Source organism: Canis aureus, chromosome 28, assembly GCF_053574225.1.
Source record: "Canis aureus isolate CA01 chromosome 28, VMU_Caureus_v.1.0, whole genome shotgun sequence".
NCBI lineage: Eukaryota > Metazoa > Chordata > Mammalia > Carnivora > Canidae > Canis > Canis aureus.
The window spans coordinates 5,241,986-5,263,798 of record NC_135638.1 but is presented as its reverse complement, the minus strand read 5'-3'; the positions used below and the strand labels follow the sequence as shown (position 1 = coordinate 5,263,798).

The window sequence follows — 21,813 nt, the reverse complement described above, 5'->3', positions numbered from 1 at the left end:
AAGTTACACAAATCAAAACTGTTGCTTGGTGATTTCAGTCAAGCTTTTTTTTTTTTAATTTTGTCAGTATAGATTCAAATTTATGATCTAGGTATGTTTTGAAAAACCTATCTTTAGTATTAATTTTGATTATAGCAATAATACATGCATACATATATATTTCTTTATATACTGAATGTAGTAGGACAAAACAAAGCGAAAGATAGCTGTTTGTGAAAGAAAAGCAATGTAGGGGATCTCTGGGTGGCTCAGTGGTTTAGCGCCTGCCTTTGGCCCAGGGCGCGATCCTGGAGTCCTGGGATCGAGTCCCACATTGGGTTCCTGGCATGGAGCCTGCTTCTCCCTCTGCGTGTTTCTCTGCCTCTCTCTCTCTCTCTCTCTCTGTCTATCATAAATAAATAAATAAATAAATAAATAAATAAATAAATAAATAAATCTTAAAAAAAAGAAAAGAAAAGCAATGTAGCATCACTGTTAAGAGTGGATTTACTTCTCTGGGGGTTTTACCTTTCATACCAATGAATAGGCTTAAAGTACTATGACTCAGTCTCTTAAAGGACTCAAAACCTAAACTGAGGAAAAGTTTGTAAATTTAACACAATGTAAACAATTGGAAAAATGCAAAGCAAATTCTGTCCTGTACATACAAACGAAGCATACCTGCAGCCCTATAATATTTAAGATGCGTTGGATCCATAAAGAAAGTTATTTTTGCACAGATATAAAACCATGTCATCTTTGGAAAGCTGAGAGAATAGCTCTCCATCTTAATTTAAAAGCAATGGGAAAAGGTACAGCAGAGGACCTTGGACACATAGCCAAGGGCTCCAATACTTTGTTATTCTGAAGGCTTTCAGAAACCAGATTTCTACTCTCTGGATAAATAGGTATTAAAGGGCTGCAGCAAACTTATACATGATATTCTTTTTCTTGGCTTCACAATTTTAGTTAATATATTGGCTTTTTGGTTTAATTCCAATGGCACAGCTCATAAATGCAGAGTTTTTCTTCTGGGGCAGGGGGAAACAATCATAAAATAAAAATCCTTGACAGCCTGTCTGTTCTATTATAAACTGTAACACCCTATCTAAGAAAGAGAAATATCCCAAAGGTTGTGTGAAAAGAGGGCAGTGCCAAAAAAAATTTGGGGACCCTTTCAATAATAGTTTGAACCATATATTATTCCTTGAGAAATTCCAGTTACAGTAGCATGAATGTGAGAGTTATGTGATTTGGAGAAATAGAGAACACTGAATGAACAATTTCAGAGACAGGGAAGAGCTGTTGGCACAAATATTTATTTGCAGCAATGCTTATTTTCTCAGCCCATGAGGTGAAATTTCAGTTTGTTTATGAAAACTGGCTATTCCGTTCTCTGGGCAGTGCCTGTCTGAATGTTTCTGTATGAATGAAAAGCTCATCTCCCAGGGAATAAAAAAGATAAGGATATTTAGCAATACCCTCCTCTTTTTTCCTGAATTTTGTAGAACTGGCAGTCATCTGATATATTGAAAATATATATACTTCCTCAAAAAAGTCAGGCTAGGTTGTCTGAATATATTTTGCACGATAGACCCCTCTGGCAGTGTTGTGTTTTTGCACAGCTTGTGGGGGAGAGACTGGACTAGCTTCCTGGTTTCATTAGCATAACCCAGCCCACTTCCAACACACGCCCAGAACTACCTCATTAGCCATTGGGATTGGAGCCAAAAACATAAGACTACAGTGAATATAAGGGGAATTACTGGCGAAAGAGCTCTAGACCAGCTTAACACTGAACCCATTACTTTTCCAAGATCAGAAAAATATTACACTAACAGCAACCATTTCCCCGTCTTGTTCAGATAAGGAGTCAAGGTTTTAATCTATCCCTTTTATCTAGAATAATTAGCTTCACCATAATAAGAGATAGAGCCTGGCTGCATGTATTTAAGTGCTTCTGTTAATCTCTCTCCCCCTCTCTCTTTCTCTCTCTCTTTTATTGATTTATTTTCTGGATAGCTTTGACATTGAAAACCACAGACGAATTGGAGCCTGGCATTGAAAGGAGGTGTTCTGCAACGATTTTTTTTTTTTTTTTGCCTTGTCCAAAGAAGTTTACTTCTACAAGAGGTAATCTGAAAAATGACAGGGGCAAAGAGGAAAAAGAAAGGCATGCTGTGGAGCAAGATGCATACCCCCCATTGCGAAGACTTTAAACAGTGGTGTAGAAGGCGCCTACCTATCCTGGAATGGGCACCGCATTACAATCTCAAAGAAAACTTGCTTCCAGACACCATGTCTGGAATAATGTTGGCAGTTCAACAGGTGACGCAAGGTAATGTACTGCATTTGATTTTCCTGTTTTATGCAGAATGGATGTCACTTTGCTTTCTTGGAAGTGTATTATGACCCAAGATCTATAATTTAGCTAGTGAAATGGATAGTTCATTTTTCTGGAGAAATAAGAACAATTGAATATCTGTATACAAAGGCTTTCCTAATTGTCTGGTTTTGTTTTTGCTATTTTTGGAAGCTATTAGGCACTGAACCAGTTTTTGAAAGGCATTATTACGTATTTGCAATGTTAAAATTCATACTATGTGAGAGTAAAAGATCAGTAAGGGTGCGAGAATGAGTTTTTATAGCTTGACCTTACTGATATAGTTTCTTTCTTTTACGGAATCAAGCTATAAAATATCTCCTGGCGTGCACATATCGTTTGTAAACCTGATTAGCAGCACACAATTACCTGTTGTAGCCTTGAGAGTTGCTATAAGCAAGGAACAGAGCTTTCTGTACATAAAGGAGGCTCCTTGCCAAGATCATTATTTGCAAAGAGAATCCTGTATGTCCTTAGAGCTTATGTTTTACTGTGCATGCTGATTTAATTCTGTATCACGTTACGTACTGTATTTATTTCTCAATAAGAAACTTAAACTGGTGAGAAGTCTGAGTTTAACTTTCCCAAAGCAGATTCTAAATGATATCCTGGATTTAGATAGGTGCTTCTCTTGGTGAAAGCTGTAAGTTAACTAATAGGTGTGTGTGCGAGTGTGTGTGCGTGCGCGTGCGTTTTCCTTAAAGGTGTATTTGTTGTTTTATTATTAGTGGTTTTTTTTTTTTTTTTTTTTTTTTTTTTTTTTGCTAATTCAAGTAGTAATTTCCTACCTGTAGCAAGGAAAAGAACTAATTTCTCAATATTGAGCATTTGGAACACTTTCCTTGGCATAGACTGTCGATTTATATTTCCTTGTAGCTTCACTACATCCCTGGCTTGAACTATTATTCATACTGTTAAATTATAAGCACTCTTTTAATTGAATTATTCTGTAGCTGGAACAAACTGGTTTGTGTATTTGTGTTTTTAGTATGATTAGGAACATCTGCACTGGTGGCTTTACTTTAAGATCCATAATACTATCATACTTTATGGGATTCTAGTTCCCTGAATAGTCTTACATTACATTTTTAATGACCATTTTGCCAATAGTGAAGCATGGTAATCATTAATAAAAGTGCGAAGTAAATAACAGATTAGGGCATTTTCAGCCTTGTTTTTATTCAATTTTAAATTCAAAATGAGACACTACTATGTACCTTGAATCTTAGTGATTGACGTCCAAGGGCTTTTTCACCAGATAATTTCAGTATATTTTATAAATTTATTTTTGCTTTAATTTAATGTATGTAAAGTGAAAGAAAAAAATATTTTTAAAATAGTTTGTTGTCTCATTTCTGTAAAATATTAACCTAATAGAGAAATTTGGGGATGTGATAAAGATGCCTGTGATACACCCTTAGTAATAGTGTTACGTACAAGTCCTTGGTAGTTAACTGTATGGCTTTCATTTGGATGTAGATTTTGAGGGATTTTGTTTTATGAGTCATATATTTCATTGGTTACAAAGAAACACATTGGCCAGCCCCTGACTGAGGAGAAGCACAAAGCTTACTCAGCCCTGTTTCTTGGAGTTTTGGATCTGGCTGATGATTCTCTTGGAAAGCTACCAGTGATTGGACAAGGCTACATGAATTTCAGGGTTTTCGTTGATGTATGAAAGACTAATCCCCTAAAAGTACCTATTCCTTTAAAGACATTTCTCTCAAATTTTCTCAGGTTCACCCACTATGGAGAGATAAAAAATAAATTACCATTGTTATAAAGAGCACTGTGCTTGCTACACCCCTCTATTAATTATCTTCCTCTTTCCTAACAAAATCCCAAGAGACAGCAGTCTCTTCTCTATTTTCCGTATGAGAAAATGGAGGTTTAGAAAAACAAGCAATTTTCCTGGGACCTCATACCTGATAAGTGGTAGAGTTAGGACTTGATTCCAAAGCCAACACTTTTAACATTTTATGCTTTATGCACTGCACTGCCAAGATAACTAGACTTTTTCATTATACCAACGTTATTTGTAATAGAAGATACTTCTTGGGACAGGTATGAATAGTCTTCCCTTCAAATTATTTTTGCATTTAAGTTTCATCCCTGGAGTTTTTAGACTCAAAGGTGAGTGATGAGAGAAATGACTACCATAGAATATAGAATAAGAATGGTATTGAGATATCATTAGCTTCTATTTATGTGAATATGCAATCATTATCAGCTCTATTTCTTTAGGAAAATCAGAAGTAAAGGGTATTTTTTTAATTTTTGCATCATAACACAATAGAAACAAATACCTGCTTTCATTCTACTGAGGTTTTAATTTTTTTAATTTTATTTATTCATGACAGACACAGAACAGGGAGAGAGGCAGAGACACAGGCAGAGGGAGAAGCAGGCTCCATGCAGGGAGCCTAATGTGGGACTTGACCCTGGGAATACAGGATCATGCCCTGAGCCGAAGGCAGGCGCTAAACCACTGAACCACCCAGGGATCCCCTCTAATGGGCTTTGAAGCAGCTTTCCAGTTACTCAGCATAGTTGAATTATATGAAATTGTTGAATTCAACATTTTTTTACCTATAAATATGGAAAGTTATATGGTTCAACCCAGTAGTTTTTCATTCTTCTCTCTCTAGAAATGCATTTAAAATTAAGAAGAATAATGGAAACTGACCTTTGAATGTATTCTATATGTCAGACATTTTAAATTATGTCTTTTAAGTCCCTTTATTAAAGATTTCCCATTTGTTAAATATGGATCATTGTCAGTTATCGTCATATTTAACCCATTTATGGCATTTTCTGTATTGACTATATCCCTTCTAAAACTTTCTTCTCTTGGTTTTGAGACATTGCTCTTTCATTTTTCTCTTACTACCTCTCTAGCTTTCTCATGCTCTGCAGATTTTGCCTCCTACCCTATCTGCCCATTAAGCATTGGTGTCCTGGAGACTCAAACCCTGGCCTTCTTCTCTAAGAATGCCTTAAGCCATTAAGTCAGGATAAGAGGTTCTAACTACCATCATCCTGCAGATGGAACTTTCTTCTAAACCCTAGATCCACATATTCAATTGTGGAAACTTCTAAAAGCACTTCAGATGCAACATTTAGTCTTCTAAAACAAACAAACTGAATAGCACCACCATCCTAACCAGAATTATAATAATTAATAATAAGAGTAATTTTCAGGCATCAATGTGAACACTGTTGTAAGAATATTTGACGTTATATTATGCAAAGCTGAGTCTCAGAGAGAATAAATCTCTTGCTTAGAGTCACACAGCAAATGAGTGGAAGAGTTAGGATGTGCACTCAAGTAGTGTGGCTCCGGGGACTATGCTCTCATCTTGTACTAGACTGTGTCTTAGGGGGTCCCAAAAGTTATTTCCAACCCTTCCCTGTCTTGTGTTACTTATCCCACTAGCTCACAGTCAGCCACTAGGCTCTTCTATTTCCAGTCCCTGATTATCTTTCCAACCAGGTAGTCTTCCTCATGCCTCCTGCTGCAGCCATAGTTCACTGTCTGAACTACTGCAGTCATCATTTTGTGGGCCTTCCTTCTCTACTGTCTCCTCCTGTAGGCCATATTCTATACTGCAGTTAGAATGATTGTAAAAATCTGAACGTATCACTTCTCTGTTCAAAAATCCTCAATCCTCTCTTTCCTTCAGGATAAAAGCCCAGTTCTTTAGAATAATTTATTAGATTATTAATAATCTGAGCCCCTTGATACTAAGGTTTTATCAAAGAGATCTCTCCTCTGAGAATCCCTCTCAATCTCCTGGGAAGAGGTATGTTTTCTCCCTCCCACTCCCTCTGTACTTTTTAGGTATCTCTATGATAGGCCTTAACAGATTGTATTATAATATTTCGATACAACCCTTTCCACACTGGTGTGTAGGCTCTGGAAACAAAGATAATGTTCTAATCTTTATATTATTACCAACTTGTATATTGCCTATTGCACAGAATTTTTTTAAAAGGACTTTATTTATTTATTCATGAGAGACACAGAGAGAGAGAGAGAGAGAGAGAGAGGGAAAGAGAGAGAAAGAGAGGCAGAGACACAGGCAGAGGAAGAAGCAGGCTCCATGCAGGGAGCCTGACGTGGGACTCAATCCCGGGTCTCCAGGATCATGCCCTGGGCTGAAGGCAGACGCTCAACCACTGAGCCACCCAAGGATCCCTAGAATTTTGTTTTCAATAAATATCTGTTAGAAGGATTAAAAACAGTTCAGCTCCTGCAACCTCTGATTGTTCCAGAGTTGCATGTTGTCACTCAGGGAAGGAAAATAAATTTAAGTTCTTACATTTTCAGAATAAACGCAACGGAGATACTAATAGTAAAAAAACACATTAGAAATATGAGTCGTTAATTTCTTCCAATTCCCCTTACTTTCCTGAGGTTTCAAACTTGCAGCCCTCCAGACAAATCTGTTAAAAGGTGTATTTCCTTTGTTCCAAAACAGTGTTGTTTTTTTTTCTCCAGCCAACATCCACAAATATGAATAGTTCATATTAATCCAGATGCCTGGCTCCTCTTGTAAAAGGGGAATACATGGCTATACGGGGCTCACATTCCCATTAGGCACAAATCTGCTGGACTTCATTGAGGCTCCCCCCCTCCTTTAGACACGACACGCACTTTGCATTTTGCTACACTCTTCATCACTCATCTGTGCATCGCCACCCTTCCTGCTAGTATTCCTGTTACCTGCCCAGGACTCTGAATGTCTGAATTTTTTTCCTCTGCCAAAACATTTTCTAATATGTTTTATCAAAATGCCTCAAACTCACCCTCAATAAAACCTTTACAGAGATATTACATTAAGATTGCGTTCTTAATTTAGATCCACAGCACCTTTCCTAATCCATGTACCTGGATTAATGTATTCCAATAGACCTCATTTCTTTATAATCCTTTGTATTTTCTGTTAATTTTTTTTTAAAAAAAGTATTCTGGGAAGGTATACATAGGCTTTGCTGACTGCTAAAAGGGAAGATTGCACCTGCCTAAGGTAAATAAGTAAAAGTATGGGTGTCCTCATTTCAAAGGAAGAGAAACCTTAGACCCTCTTTGAGCACGTTCAAATATTTCTTAGAAACAATTTGTATTTAAAAAATATTTAATAAATCTGGAAGCTCTTATCACTACCTTCAGGTACAAGCCATTAGAGTTTGTATCTACCGCAGTAGCCTTTAGCTGACGGTTTGTAGGACCAAATGTTATAGAGAAAATCATTGATTTTAAAACATGTCACAAACATGGTGGGCCCAGTTAAGCAGCATAAGACTCTGGTCTCTAGGGTATTTGGTCCACATTCTAGCCCGAATAAGCACTTGGGGGAAGTAATTTCTCTGTTTCCAACCTGAAAACTCAAGTGCTGAGACAGGGCGGAGACCTAAAATGCATGACTTGCCATGTAAGAAGCTAATCCACTGAGAAGGAATATGAGAATGTTTTGCCTTGCATTCCAAGGGATCACCTAGAAATTGTGTTCCCAAACCATGAAAATTTTATGCTGCCATAGGGTCGCCTGATGTTCAAACCACAGTGTTTTGAGCCGCAGACAAAAGATGGATATTCCTTATAATTATGCAGAATGTGTGGCATTACTGGCAGCAAGACATGTGTGTGGAAGCTGAGCTTCGCTGCACTCCTGAGGGCAGCTTAGTGACATGTGGGACAATAAGTGGGAATTCCTGAAGCATACTGCCTTGGGAAGATGAAAGGATTGTCTGGGAAGTTTCCCCTGCGTGGTCTCAGCCTTGAGAGCTCAGAATCCCAGCATTAGCTACGAATCTCTAACCTAACCCCCCTTAGACTCTTTCTTCCTGCTAGTAACTTTTCTCCAGGAACCAGGGCAGCAAAATATTGCTAAGTGAGTCTAAAGTATACTTGGCTCAACCCTTAAACAAATATGCCCACAAGCTAGTAACTCTTTGCCAGCTCTTCTCCTCCATTTCCCTTTATCCCATGACCCATCTTCACACTGTAACTCCAGGCTTCATTCGACATTTCTGGTTTCCTTTTTCTTTTTCTTAAATATAGAAAGATGATGATCTGTCCATCAAAGGGCCATTTATGTCCTTCTGCACTTAGAGGAATGCCCTTTATGATATTTAGAGTTGTTCACATGGAAGAATCATGACCTTCTTTTTTGGGGTGTCAGATCTTAGCAAGGTTTGCAACAAAATAGATTGCCAGTGAGTAAGAGGATAAAGTGTGTGGCCTACATATGAGTAGACTTCTATTTTTGCCAGCGAGGAGGCATCCTTACTTCTGTTAGTGACTATATCCATCTTTAGTATATGTGGTTTAGTATATGTATATATGAGGTTGTAATTTTGGCTCCAGTGATGGAGTCTAGGCTAATTAATGGGCCAAGTCCTCCTCAACCAGATTCTCAATCTTGCAGATCCATTGGAACCACCTTAGGGCTTAAAAGAATACTGATGCCTGGGCCCCATTATCAAGCAATTCTCAGACTTCTGGGAGGGGCTCCCAGACATCGAGGCATTATGTTTTTTTTTTTTCCTTTAAGTTGTTCCAGATTCTCTGTTGGGCAACAGTGTTGAGAACTGGATACAGACATACAGACATAGTGATTCGTCTAGGGGAAGGGCTTGTGGCTCAGGTCTTGGTGGTTGGTACAATCCCATACATCAGGCCTGTGACTGGTTCAGGGATGAGATCTGTCACGTAGGCACAAGGCCATGGATTTAATATGCAACAAGTCAGTCATTCTTTTTTTGCTTTAAAATGGTAATGGTAATACAAATGACCTGAGTGATTCAATCAATCTGGATCCCGGGGTATGTGTGGATCTTTCAAGAAGAGATACCTTTGTATTGGGACTGCTGGGAGTGAGGATATTGTGCCTCTGTAGCTTCCCAGGGCCTCCACAGCCTGAAAAGGAAGCCAACCCAGCAAAGAGCATAGAACAGTCCTGATGACAGCTAGCACACCCTCAACTTTTTACTTGCATGTGCAAACACATTTTTAAATTGCTTAATTAGGTTTAAGTTAGGCTGCTTCTAATCACCTTAACTACACATTTGAGTGCTGTTACAATTTAAATGTATTATGCAATTTTTTTTTCTAATTCTACAGAACCCAGTGAGAGAAGTCCCACTGTACTTTTTAAATATATTTTTGTGAGAAGAGGAGTTTGAGGCTCAGACCACTAGGTGATATGCCCCAATTCTAGTACAGCTGAAGAGGGCTTCAGATCTGCATCAACCAGGCTCCATACCCACCCCTCACTGCCTTCTGTTCCCCAGTTCTGTTCAACTATGACAGATATAACCTGAGTGGGGGGGCGGGGCTGACTGTGGGTGACAAGAATGCACTGGCCTCCCTTCACATCATGCCCTCAAATGTCCCTTCCTATGATAACATGTCACCTTGCTTGAGGAAATAAAACCCAGAGAGTCTGGTTGAGAGCAAAAGAGGGTTCTGCTACTGGGAAGATTTTCCCGTACCAGGGCTCCTGCTCTCTTCCTTGAGAGCTTTTCACTGCCCTCTGTTAGACTTGCTTCAAATGAGAGAGGGAGGGGACATGTGCTTTAACCCTGGACTGAGCATCAAGGAATAATAGCTTTTACCATGTGGCAGAGGGATCACACAGATCAGATGTTTGGATGAGACTTTACTAAAGATGAGGGGGCAATAAAAGTGAAAAACACAGTGCCATGGGTCTGTAACCAGGCTTACTCATCTTCACTCAGTTTATTTCCCTTCATCTCAGCTCTGCTCTCATCTGTCACTGCAGATGCCATCTCTAACCCCAACCACCCCTGCCCAGAGCAACCCTGCAGACGTTTATCCTTTGCTATTCTGAGTCCAAGAGAAGAGGGCCTACCTGGAGCTCTAACTTTTCTGCCACTGGCATTGTCTGCCCACCAGGCAAGACTGCTCCCCTCTGTTGGCCATGAGCTCCGCAACATAGGTCCGTCTCAGCTTCACACCATTTCTATAAATAAAATAATACAATAGCCTGTTTCTCCAGTCTTTGTTCTTGATCATCTTTTTCTCTGTTTTATTTCTCATGAGCTAATCCATTACAGGGGACTTGGGTGGCTCAGTGGTTGAGCAGCTGCCTTTGGCTCAGGGAGTGACCCCGGGGTCCTGGGATCGAGTCCCGAATCAGGCTCCCCGCATGGAGACTGCTTCTCCCTCTGCCTGTGTCTCTGCCTCTCTCTGTGGGTCTCTCATGAATAAATAAATAAGATCTTAAAAAGAAAAAAAAAAGCTAATCCATTTCCGTGGCTGCCACTTTTCTGCTGGTGAATTGTAAAAATATATTTTTAGCTCAATTTTCTTTTTTTTTTTGTACTAGATATAAATATCCAGCTGCCCATTGAACACCATCTTAATGTCTCTGAGGGACATACTTACAACTGGACACATCATGTTCCCTCTCAAAATCAGTTCTTATCCTATATTCTGCATTATACTGCAAGTCACCACCATCCACCCAGTTGTCTATGCCAGAAGTCTGGGAATGATCTTTATGGTCTTTTCCCCTTAACAACTGTATTCAATTGAGGAGGTTCTCTAAATTATTCCCTCTTAATGTCTTTCATTAGTATACTGGATGCCCGTTGCCCTTGTGACCATTGATATTAATGGCATTAGTAGATATTGTACTATTGTACTTAATAGATATTGTGTTATTTGCTGAATGCTTAAAATGTGCCATAAATGGTACTCAACATGCATTGTGTATTGTATTAATCAAACTTAAGAATAACCTAAGATGGGATCCCTGGGTGGCGTAGCGGTTTGGCGCCTGCCTTTGGCCCAGGGCGCGATCCTGGAGACCTGGGATCGAGTCCCACGTTGGGCTCCTGTGCATGGAGCCTGCTTCTCCCTCTGCCTGTGTCTCTGCCTCTCTCTCTCTCTGTGACTATCATAAAAAAAAAAAAAGAATAACCTAAGAGTTTGATACTATTATTATCTATATTTTATAGATGAAGGAAAGCAAATTAGTTTGCTTGTAGTGTCAAGTAATAGAATTTCTGTAAAGTAGAGAGAGTGTTTCAGTGTTTGTCTTTCTGACTCCTGAGCCCAGGCTCTTATCTTAATTAAAAGCTACCATCATTCCTTGCATGGCAGTTGGAATGTCTTCCTGTTTATAATTTTGTCTCTCTATTGTTTATTTCAAACTACAACAAAAAATTTTTGAGTTAGATAGTAGGGATTTTTTTTTTTTTTTATAATAGGGATCTTTGTGTTAAATTCCTTCAACTACACCTCTGCTAATGGCTTTTGGACCTTTTTTGGTGTTTCACTCTATAACATCCTTGCTTTACACCATCTATTTGATTTCTCTCTCTCATTTCCCCTACTGTCTTCTCATCCCTTCCCTCATGGCTCCCTGGAACTCCAAAGGCTTCCCCTGGAACTGAAACCACAGGTTTGTTTTTATTGATTTGTATCATGTTGGGAGCCAACATTTAAATATCAGAAGACTTCATTTTAAAGCTGAGAGGTTTGTCCTCTTCATTTAAATCTAATCATCTGGGCAGCCCCGGTGGCTCATCAGTTTAGCCCTGCCTTCCGTCCAGGGCCTGATCCTGGAGACCCCGGATCAAGTCCCACGTCAGGCTCCCTGCATGGAGCCTGCTTCTCCCTCTGCCTGTGTCTCTGCCCCCTCCCCCTCCGTGTGTCTCATGAATAAATAAATAAAATCTTTAAAAAATAATAATGAATCTAATCATCTAAAAGCAAATGACTCCTAAATGGGAACTGCAGACTGGAGTTTATTGGTGCCTGTACCTTTTCTGTGGGTATGGACTTTCCAATTTATCATATTCCCCAACACTTCCTCTTCTTTTACATCAGTACCACTTCATTCTTGTTATTCATCGTCTTCAGGTCTGGGGCAAGATGTTCTCAGACTCAGCTCAAGGATACCATGATTGTCCAAATTCATGACAGTATTCAAAAGAACAAAATATCTAATATAAAAGCAAAGATGATTTAGAAGGTAGTTATGGCTATAGATAGCCAACTTTTCTCACATTAGACAACACTGGACTTCTGAAGATGTTTTTCAAAGCCCTTCAACATCTAGATCTCACTGTTCCAACCACATCTCTTCTGATTCACCCTTATTCACACAGAACTGCTTAGAGTTCTAAAGGATCATACTCATTTTGCCTCAGGACATTTGTGCACACTACTTCTTAAATGGATAATCTTTCCTTTCAGCCACTTTCTGATTCACTCTATACGGATTATATCTTCATCTGATTATATCTAAGCATATATCAGGGCTGGGTTTAGCTCAGTGGTTCTTAACCTTGGCTGCATATTAGAGTCTCTTTTGGCACATTAAAAAAAAATGCTCAAACCCTAGACCAATTAAATTAGAATTTGGGGGAATTTAGGGCAAGTCATTTAATTTTCTGGGCCTTAGTTAGCTTCCTCAACTAATACTAATTTTAAAAAGTGAAGTAAAATGAGCAGCTAGGACTGAGAATTATAGGCTTTCACAAAGCACTTGATACCTCTATTTTGTTCTCCTAGTACTCTTACTTATCTACTTAACTATCTATTGCATTTGTTTTTGATTTATATTTTGATTTCTCTCTAGAGTTGTAAGTTCCTTGAGGGCAGGGGCTATTTATAGTCTGGGTAATCAACCATCCTGGTTTCAGCAATGAAGGGTTTTCCTAGGAAACCCGTTCAGCTCCTATCAAAGTATGAGGTACCTAGGAGGTACTCAAATGTTTGCTGACAGCAAAAAATCATATTTGAGATGACAGGACAGAATTTCCCAATGTTCACTCTCCTTTTGGTGGCTATTCTCCCCATGGAAACTTTCAGTCCCATACTGTTTCTGTGTTATCAGCCTGTAGGGCTGTTGATCCTGAAGCTTCTTGGTCATGGTAATTTTTTATTTTTACTCTTGGAAGCTCTCACCTGTATAACAAACCATGTATTATGGTATGAAAGAATGATGTGATTTGCCTTAATCCCTCCAGCGATTAGAACCAATGATATTTGATTAACAATCTTTGTCTGTGAACCTAGAGAATGTGTGTCTGTAGGAATTTTATTTGCATGTAGTTATGGTTCTAGAATATATGTAAATTTACTCTGGGAGACCCACTTGTAATATTGCTTAGCCCCGAACCCACTGATGCTATGAATCAGACAGCTGATTATACTGTGGTTTGCTAATAACAATTCTAAGACCACCACAAACCAGTTACCAGAGGGAAATAAACTTTCATCACTACCCACACAGTTTGGGTTTGATTTCTTATGTGTAGTTCTTGGAAGTACCTACTGCCACCTAATTATTTTGTTTTCAAGAATACTAATCTGTCTTCCTAGGGTGCTTTATTCATTTTTCAATAGAAATATTTCAATTGAAAGAATACACAGTCTTTTGCTATGTTCTTGGAAAGAGACAGAGAAGTATAAGACAACAATCCAGCCCACAAGGGCCTTATTATTTTTCCTTCCTCAGAAATTTGTACAAAGTATATGAGAATATGATCTTGTTATTCAGCCTTGAAGATCTCAATCTGGTGTGGGTATGTAAGGGTGGGAACATTTTCTTAATGAAAGTTTGTGGAGTATTGGTTTCAGCCACTTTCGGCTGTGAGTAGGTTGTATAACCGAGGCAGCTGCCAAAGAATTCTGTGTTTTTATTTAGGAACCTGAAAAGTAGTACAAGCCCATCCATATAACATGACGTGAAATGAATAGTCGGTGGTGAAAACTGGACCAACATAGAGACCCAAGTGGCAGTCTTAAAAAGTGGTCAAGACTTGGTTGGTATAGACATAGGGTATTATATGAAATGGCATTTTAAGAAATCAAGTCCCGCTAATCATTCCTTCTCCAGAGAGGATCTCAAGGGAACTATATACACAGGTAACATTTAGGGAATGGCAACCAGTGTCCCACTTTATCTGCTGCATTAGTGTTTAAAGCTAAGCTGAACAAAAAAAAAGTTAAAAAAAGAAAAAAAAAAAAAGCTAAGCTGGATTGTACTAAAAACAACTTAGACCTGAGATCAAAGAGGTGTTCTTTCTTGTAAAGCTAAGGTTTGAATGTGCTTGTGAAAAGATAGCAAGAGAAAGATATATCAGAGCTTACCTTGAGCCAGGCCCTGGGCTTTTTATTATATTAACAGCATGGATTAAGAAATAGAGAGAAAAATGTACATGTGTGGATATACCTGTGCCCATCAAGAAATGTGTCCTTGAATTATGAGTACACTTATCGCTATGAAATGTTGAGTAGTGTAGGAGGTTGTTGAATCACTATGTTGTATACCTGAAAGTAACACTGTATGTTAAATATACTGGAATTAAAATTAAAAAAAAAAAAAAAGAAATGTGTCCTCATCAGAGTGTTCAACTTTGACCTCTCCAATTAGCAGCCCTCCTCTTGGGTGAGGGAGGTACAGGGTGGTGGGGAGAAAAGGTCTGAGAACTTCTGGTCTACCGCTTGAGCTGAGGTTGTAGCTGTAACTGGAGAGAGGGGGATAGAATCAAGATATTTGAGAGGTCGAATTGAGGTCAGGTTCAGGAAGGTTAACTAAGACATACAAATTCATCCTGGTGGGTATAAAGTTTAGCACCTGGATGCCAACCAACGGGAGCAGGACACAAAAGGTAAACCTGGGGAATAAAGTGGCAGAAGCTAAGGTGAAATACAGGAGCAAATTAGGACCCGAGTCCAAGATTCTGGGGTAAGAAGGGTGTGAGTTATGGTCTAAGAAGCCAGCAGCACGGACAAATCTCCAAGTCTTTTCTAATTTTCTACCCAGTATATGAGCAGGCTTCATATTTCAGTGGGTGGACTTGAGCCCATGGGAGGCAGTGAGAAGAAGAAGCATTAGCCAGCAGTTAATGTAAAGTAGGAGGAAAGTTCTTGCCCTCTGCTGCTCCCTGGTCCAGTGTTTTGTCTAGACGGATGTTATAGAAACTTGGTCCTCAGAAAAAACACTGAAAGATGCCGTGGGGCAATTCCTGTTCACATTTACTCCGGTAGAGTGTCAAGGGGAAAGAGCGTCAGAACCTATCAGAAGTCTTAATGCTCCCAGTCATACTCTGCCCAGTGTGGTTTGCCTTCCATACCCATGGGTTGGTACTGACCTCTGCAATGAGCTGCTTCTTTTTTTTTTTTTTTTTAAAGATTTATTTATGAGAGAGAGAGAGAGAGAGAGAGAGAGGCAGAGACACAGGAGGAGGGAGAAGCAGGCTCCAGGGACTGGATCCCGGGACTCCGGATCGCGCCCTGGGCCAAAGGCAGGTGCCAAACCGCTGAGCCACCCAGGGATCCCAATGAGCTGCTTCTTAACCTTATTTCCTGAACTGTTTACAGTTTCTTGGCCACTTGACTTTGCTTATGTCCTCATCCGCCTGATAACCAGTACCTTTCTTTATCTTTGGCCCTTTGTTTCTCTCCTCATATCCTGGACAAATTGAGTATCTGGTAAATCTGGGTAAATGTAACAGTTCATTTTTAAGACCCTTTCTGTTTTTATCAGAGCCCCCATGAAAAGGATTCCAGTACTTTGCTTGACACATAATAGCTTACTTATAAATGGAAGTAATTTTTATTATCTTCCTTAACAATAGATCTCACAATCTAATTGGAGACCTAGACAGAAAAGCAAATAATTATAATAATTTTGGTAATAGTACAAATGAAGAATATGTTCGGTATGGTAATAGCATTGATAGCATGATCAACTCTTGCTAGAGTGGGGTTGAGGTTTATTCTTAGGGAAAGTTTCAAGAGGAAGTTATACTTTGACTACATGTTGAAGGCTAAATAATAGTCTCCCAAGTAGTCCATAGATGAAGGGCAATACAAACAGGAGAAAAACATATGTGAGGGTAAGAAGAATAAAAATACACAGTTTGTTTAAATACTCATTAGTAACCCAGTTTGGTGGGAGTTGTATCTGGAAAGGGTAGCAGGGCCCAGATCATAAAAGGCTTGAATGGACATGGCCAAAGTGTTTGAGTTTTATTTTCCAAGATGATGGAGAGCCTTGGTGTATCTAGAGGGATGCCAGGATATGACAAAGATTTGTGTTCCTGAATAATCACTCTGGCAGCAGCTTATATTACATACTGGCAGAGGCAAGTGAATAGTTAGGAAAGACTAGTTAGGAGAAATTCTATTCGGGAGAGACTATAGCCGTGGAGTTCGATGGGAAAATTAATGATTTGTTTGTAGAACAAAAAGAGAAATCAGAATGGAAGCAATTTTGGGGAACACTGACATTTAAGTGGCCAAGGAGCTAGCAAAAGGGAATTCTCGAGAAGACGTGGTCCCTGAGCATCACAGCGCTCTGGGAGCCAGGGGGTCAGAGTTCTAAGGAGAGTGTGGTTGACATGGTAAAATGTACGTATGAAACATAGACTTGCCAGGGCATAAAAAATAAACCAAAAATGTGAACTTTGACAAGAGCCCTGGAAAATATATTTAATGATACGACTCTTCAGGACCGAGGGCAACTTGTGGAAAAAAATTCTTACTATCCTCAACTCCTCCTTCAATTCTTACCTTCCAATAAAACGTTCTGTGACTATGGGTTGCATATTTTTCTATCTTCTCTCAACTTTGACCATATTGATCATTCTCTAATCTGCACCTATAATTGTTTGGTTCAGGCAAGAGCCTTAGAGTTTATACATCAGGTTCCTTCCTATCTCTAACGAAATTGAAAATGGATTTGGGTGCACAGCAAAAGGTTTAAGTACTTACAGAATAACTATCAGAAAGACCTCAATTTTGAATTCCAGCGACATCACTTGGTCAAGTTCTTTAGCTGCTGTAAGTCTTCCTATATGCACAAGGGGAATAATAACACTAGTACATAGAGTTACTTTGGAGATTAAATGAGAGAAAATAAAATGCTCAGCACAGAACCGAGCACAAAAGAAGTGTTTAATAAATAAATGCTGTTATTTCCGTGCCTGTATCGCTATCATCTATTTCCCATGAGAATGTAAGCTCCCGAGAGGCTGGAGATTTTTATCTGGGTCGTTAATCGATGTATCTCAAGTGCATGGCACATAGTACGTGTTTCATTCGAGGCAGATGTTTTCCTATGTGTAGGTTTTAGCTCTGCTGCTTGAAGGTAAAAGGAAGGTGAGAAGATGGAAAAAATCAGTTTTGCCTGAAATCTTCCAAAACAATTAAATGAGAGAAATTCTAGGCATCCTACAAAATGTTGAGGGTGCCCTCCCAAATTTGCCAGGATGCGTGCCTCACATCTTACTTGCAGCTACTACGGATACCATCTATCTGCTAGACAGATGCCACCGAACACCCGCAGCTGCTCTATGCATGAACGTGCACACATTCCGTCTCTTTCCCACTTCTCTTTCCTTCCTTGCCCACCCAGCTAAAAAAAAACAAAAAACAAAAAACAAACAAAAATGGAAACAAATCCAAAAGGGAATGGGAAGAGATGCCAAATAGCCAAATTAGCATTTTAGGCTCCCCGCATCATTCTGTGTGGGTCTCAGTGCCCGGGAGCCAGCGCTGACGTCCACGACCGGGTGAAGGACCATATTAATGACTCTCTGTATCCCGTGGGTTCGTGATCATTCTCATTTAGCTCGTTGCGTGTAAACGTGGGGGTATTGCTGGAGGATGGCGCTGTGCAGACAGGAGGATCATTATCGCTTTGATCCGGTTTGTGTGGCCAAGCTGCCTCGGCCTCTGAGGCTGCCTTAGGCAGAAGGGAAAACCAGGCTGGACGTGGCTGCATGCGCTGGTCTGCGTAGACGAGGGCTCCCCAGTTTGGTTGGGAGTCGGAGATTAGCTACGTGTGCCTTCCCTCTGCACCCACAGTTGCTCATTTTCATGTGGGCCTCACTGTTTGCTCTTAACACACTTAGCCACTTGAAACTGGTGAGCTCACGAATCCTTTCTGGAAGTAGCTGGATTATCTTTAAGTACTGAATTAACCCTTTCAGAGCATGGTGCCGGCGCATAATCCAGTTTTGAAGTGATTTAAACCACCACAGCCTGAAGAGTGATATAATCTCACATGCCAGGGTCTGACGTTTATTTATGTGATTATGTCGCCAAAGCTAAGGGATTACTTCTTTTCCCCCCACCCCTTGAAAATTACAGTTTTGAATATAGTAAGGTCAACAGCTCTAGTATTAAGAATATTAGAGGATGGAAGTGACCCGGAGAAAGTCTTTCAAACGGACCTACTTCAAGCCCAGGAACCCAGGGGCCACTGTTGCAGTCTCTTTCTCTTCCTAATTAGTGGGTCTCGGAGTCCGAAGGCAGTACCATAAGAAGAAACAAAGAAATGGCATGTGTGGCGTGTACTTGGGTTGACACTTGGACCCTTGCCTCTGGCTCCTGTGGTCCTTGATCACGACAGGAAATCAGACCCTTTCTTGGTCATTCCTCCTTCCCCTTTTCTTCCTCCGATACACAGTGTGTGGCATCCTCCCTGGCTTGTGCTTCCAGGGATAGCTCATGGCCAGCCTTTACCAGTGCACCCTTAGGAACCCCTCTTCCTTAGAGAATAAAAATCCACTCTCCCAAACGTCACAAGATATCCCCTCAACCTGTTTGTCTTTCTTAAAAGCTCTCGCTCTCACTCAAGGGCATCATCCCCCAGAACACTTCTCTCAAGTGGGGGCTGACTAATCGTCCTCCATGGCCCTTGGTAATTCACATACAGACCACATTATGGGGATCCCTGGGTGGCTCAGCGGTTGAGCGCCTGCCTTGGGCCCAGGAGGTGATCCTGGGGTCCCGGGATCGAGTCCCACGTCGGGCTCCCTGCATGGAGCCTGCTTCTCCTTCTGCCTGTGTCTCTGCCCCTCTCTGTGTCTCTCATGAATAAATAAAATCTTAAAAAAAAAAAAAAAGAACACATCATGCTTGTATTTCCGTGCTTCCTATCCATCCTGTTCAATGCTGCATCTCTATTTGCTTGTGCCCCTTCCAAGGTCAGTTGTCTTCACACGGTCATGTATTTTTGTAAAATCCTCAAAGTGAGATATTTTAACAGAAGCTGATTAACTGCCTCTTCCCAACTCAGCTTCCTTTGGCTGGCGCCTCTTATGTCCAGTGGCCCTGGAATGGCTGCAGATGCTTGGGGGGAATCTGGCTAAAAGGAAGTTGCCGCCAATGGCTGACGCTGACAGAGATCAAATAAAAGCAATTGGACAGTGGTGTAACAAGGGCATTGTTAAGAAACTAGTTAATAAGCGTCGGCAGTTCTCAAATCATATTTAAGTTTGTGCACAAGAAAACTGAAAATGCCCTGAAATCTTAGAGCTATCAAGAATCTCAAAAGAGCCTTTCTCAACTTGACAGTTTGAGTTATACGTGATATTAGTAATTAGTTACACAGCTAAAATAAAAATTTCTAATCTATCAGTGATAAAAAACCAAAAATACACGATGGTTACTTTAGTCTGATTCCCCAAAAATTGGAGCCCGAGTCAGAGAGATTCTGTGCAACTTTGTGATTAGGGAATGCAAGGGCAGAGGGCAGGAGGGGGGGATTGTGAGGGAGAGAGCCAGAGGATCCCCCAAATGGGGCTGCCTACCTCCAAGGGTGTCCCATGGCTCTGCCACGGGGGCTGTGCCCCCAGCAAGGTCTCAGCTGCACCTCCAGACGATCTTTCAGTTGGGAGAAATGAGGAAACGTGTGTCCACTAGTTTACTCTGTCATCGGCCAAAGGCTCACCCCTTGGGTGCTCCTCTGAGCTGACATGCGGGCGTCTGGGCAGTAACAGAATCGCTGAGCAGGTGTCAACAGAGAAGCACCAGGCTGAGAAAAAGAGAAGCTGTCAAATGGCACTGCGTGAAGTCAGACAGCCCCTGCAGAGCTACGAGAGACCGGCGAGGCCGAGAACGCCTGAAATGATGTGTTAGAAATGTCTGATGTGCAAGAAGAAAGCCAAATGTATCTTTCCATTCTCTCTATACGAAAAATTACAAAAATCATTGTCAGATGAAGAAGTGTTCAGACAATAGCCAGCCTAAAATTATAAGGGGAAAAAGGAGTATAGAGCTGTAATCAGGCAGTTTGTGATAAAAAAATAATATATTATTTTTTATGGATATTCGATCATGGAGTTTGTCAGCTTTTTAGAATTTATAATTTAGTGTGATTTCCCAGTGTAAATAAATATTCACCTTTGTAGCTAATTTTACGCTGTAACTTTATCTTTTTTACTGGCCCCCAGGAGTGCTTTTGTTCTTTTTGTCACGTATGCTGTTTCTATGGAATTGCCACAGATGTTGGCCTTGGCTGCTCAACGCTCTTTTCTCCTAATTCTCTTCTTATGCATCTGACAGTTCCTTTACTCCCTCAGTTTGGGTGTTGGCTGCTTCAGCTTTCTTAGGCTAACCTGCCCAGCTCTTCGGGCCTAGCCCAGGATGTTCGCATTCTTATACGGACTTCCTGTCACGTCCCCTCACATCCAGTCACCTTTGGCCCTGTGACATGTTCTGGCAAGAAAGTGCGCTGTGATAAGGCCATTGGGCCCAGGAACTGATTTTTGTTTTTTTTTTTGGACTGTGTGTAATGCCTCCTTAGATGGAACTGTACTTCCTTTCTCTACTCCTCTACCTGGATATTGGCGGTAGCCCCCTACCTCTTCCTCTTTCCACCCATTGTATGTGTCTTCCACGTAACTGCCAGAGTGATCACTTAAAAATCACCACCTTGAAAAAAAAAAAATCACCACCTTGCTTCCATTAAGAAAAAACAAAACAAAACTGATGACTTCTCCAACATTCAGGATAATGTTAAGGTTGCTTTCCAAAGTCTCTATCAAAAATGTGTAAGTTGTATAGGTTTATAAACTTAATGTACAAGGGAAAAAAGTTTCAAGGGTGTGGAAAAAGATGTATAACCTCTTCCTTGGATTTTTACACAACATACTACATAGAAAATATATACCTACAACTTGTTTGTCATGTCTAACGATATATAATGGACATGTCTCCAGATGAATGGATATGGGTCTAACTCATTCTTTTTAATAGCTGGATAATATTCCATCGTTCTGTTATACCAAAATTCATCTAATGGTCTCCATATTGACGACAACTCAGGTCATTTCCATATTTAATTACTACACAAGGTATTTTAATACACAGTGTCAGCTATACATTCTTAAGTAATTATTATTCATTTAATAATGAATTCCAATAAAGATGTAATGGAATTTCACAAAACATACATACATCCCATGTCCTTCTCTAAACCAGATGCTTTGGTGAAGGGGATGCAAATCCCCGATTGGCCAGGCTGAGCCATGGGCTTGGGGCAGAGGTCAACTGCCCTTTCTCAGCCCTTGCTCTTTGGGTGGGAGGAAGGACTTCCTGAAGGAAATTGGTGTCCTGCTACCAAAAGAAGGGAGACTGGAGATGGGTGGCTAAAAACTGCAAATGTTTTATCACA

General features: G+C 40.3%; 1 protein-coding gene across 1 annotated transcript in view; it reads left to right on the top strand.

Moving 5' to 3' along the window:
• Positions 1–1,705: 1,705 nt before the first annotated feature.
• Positions 1,706–21,813, top strand: part of SLC26A7 (solute carrier family 26 member 7) — a 113,216-nt gene continuing 93,108 nt past the window's right edge. Inside the window, exons 1-2 of the mRNA XM_077876295.1 lie at positions 1,706–1,857; positions 2,002–2,317. Of these exons, the coding sequence (XP_077732421.1) occupies positions 2,125–2,317 (193 nt within the window). The 5' untranslated portion in view covers positions 1,706–1,857; positions 2,002–2,124. The remainder of the gene's footprint in view (positions 1,858–2,001; positions 2,318–21,813) is intronic.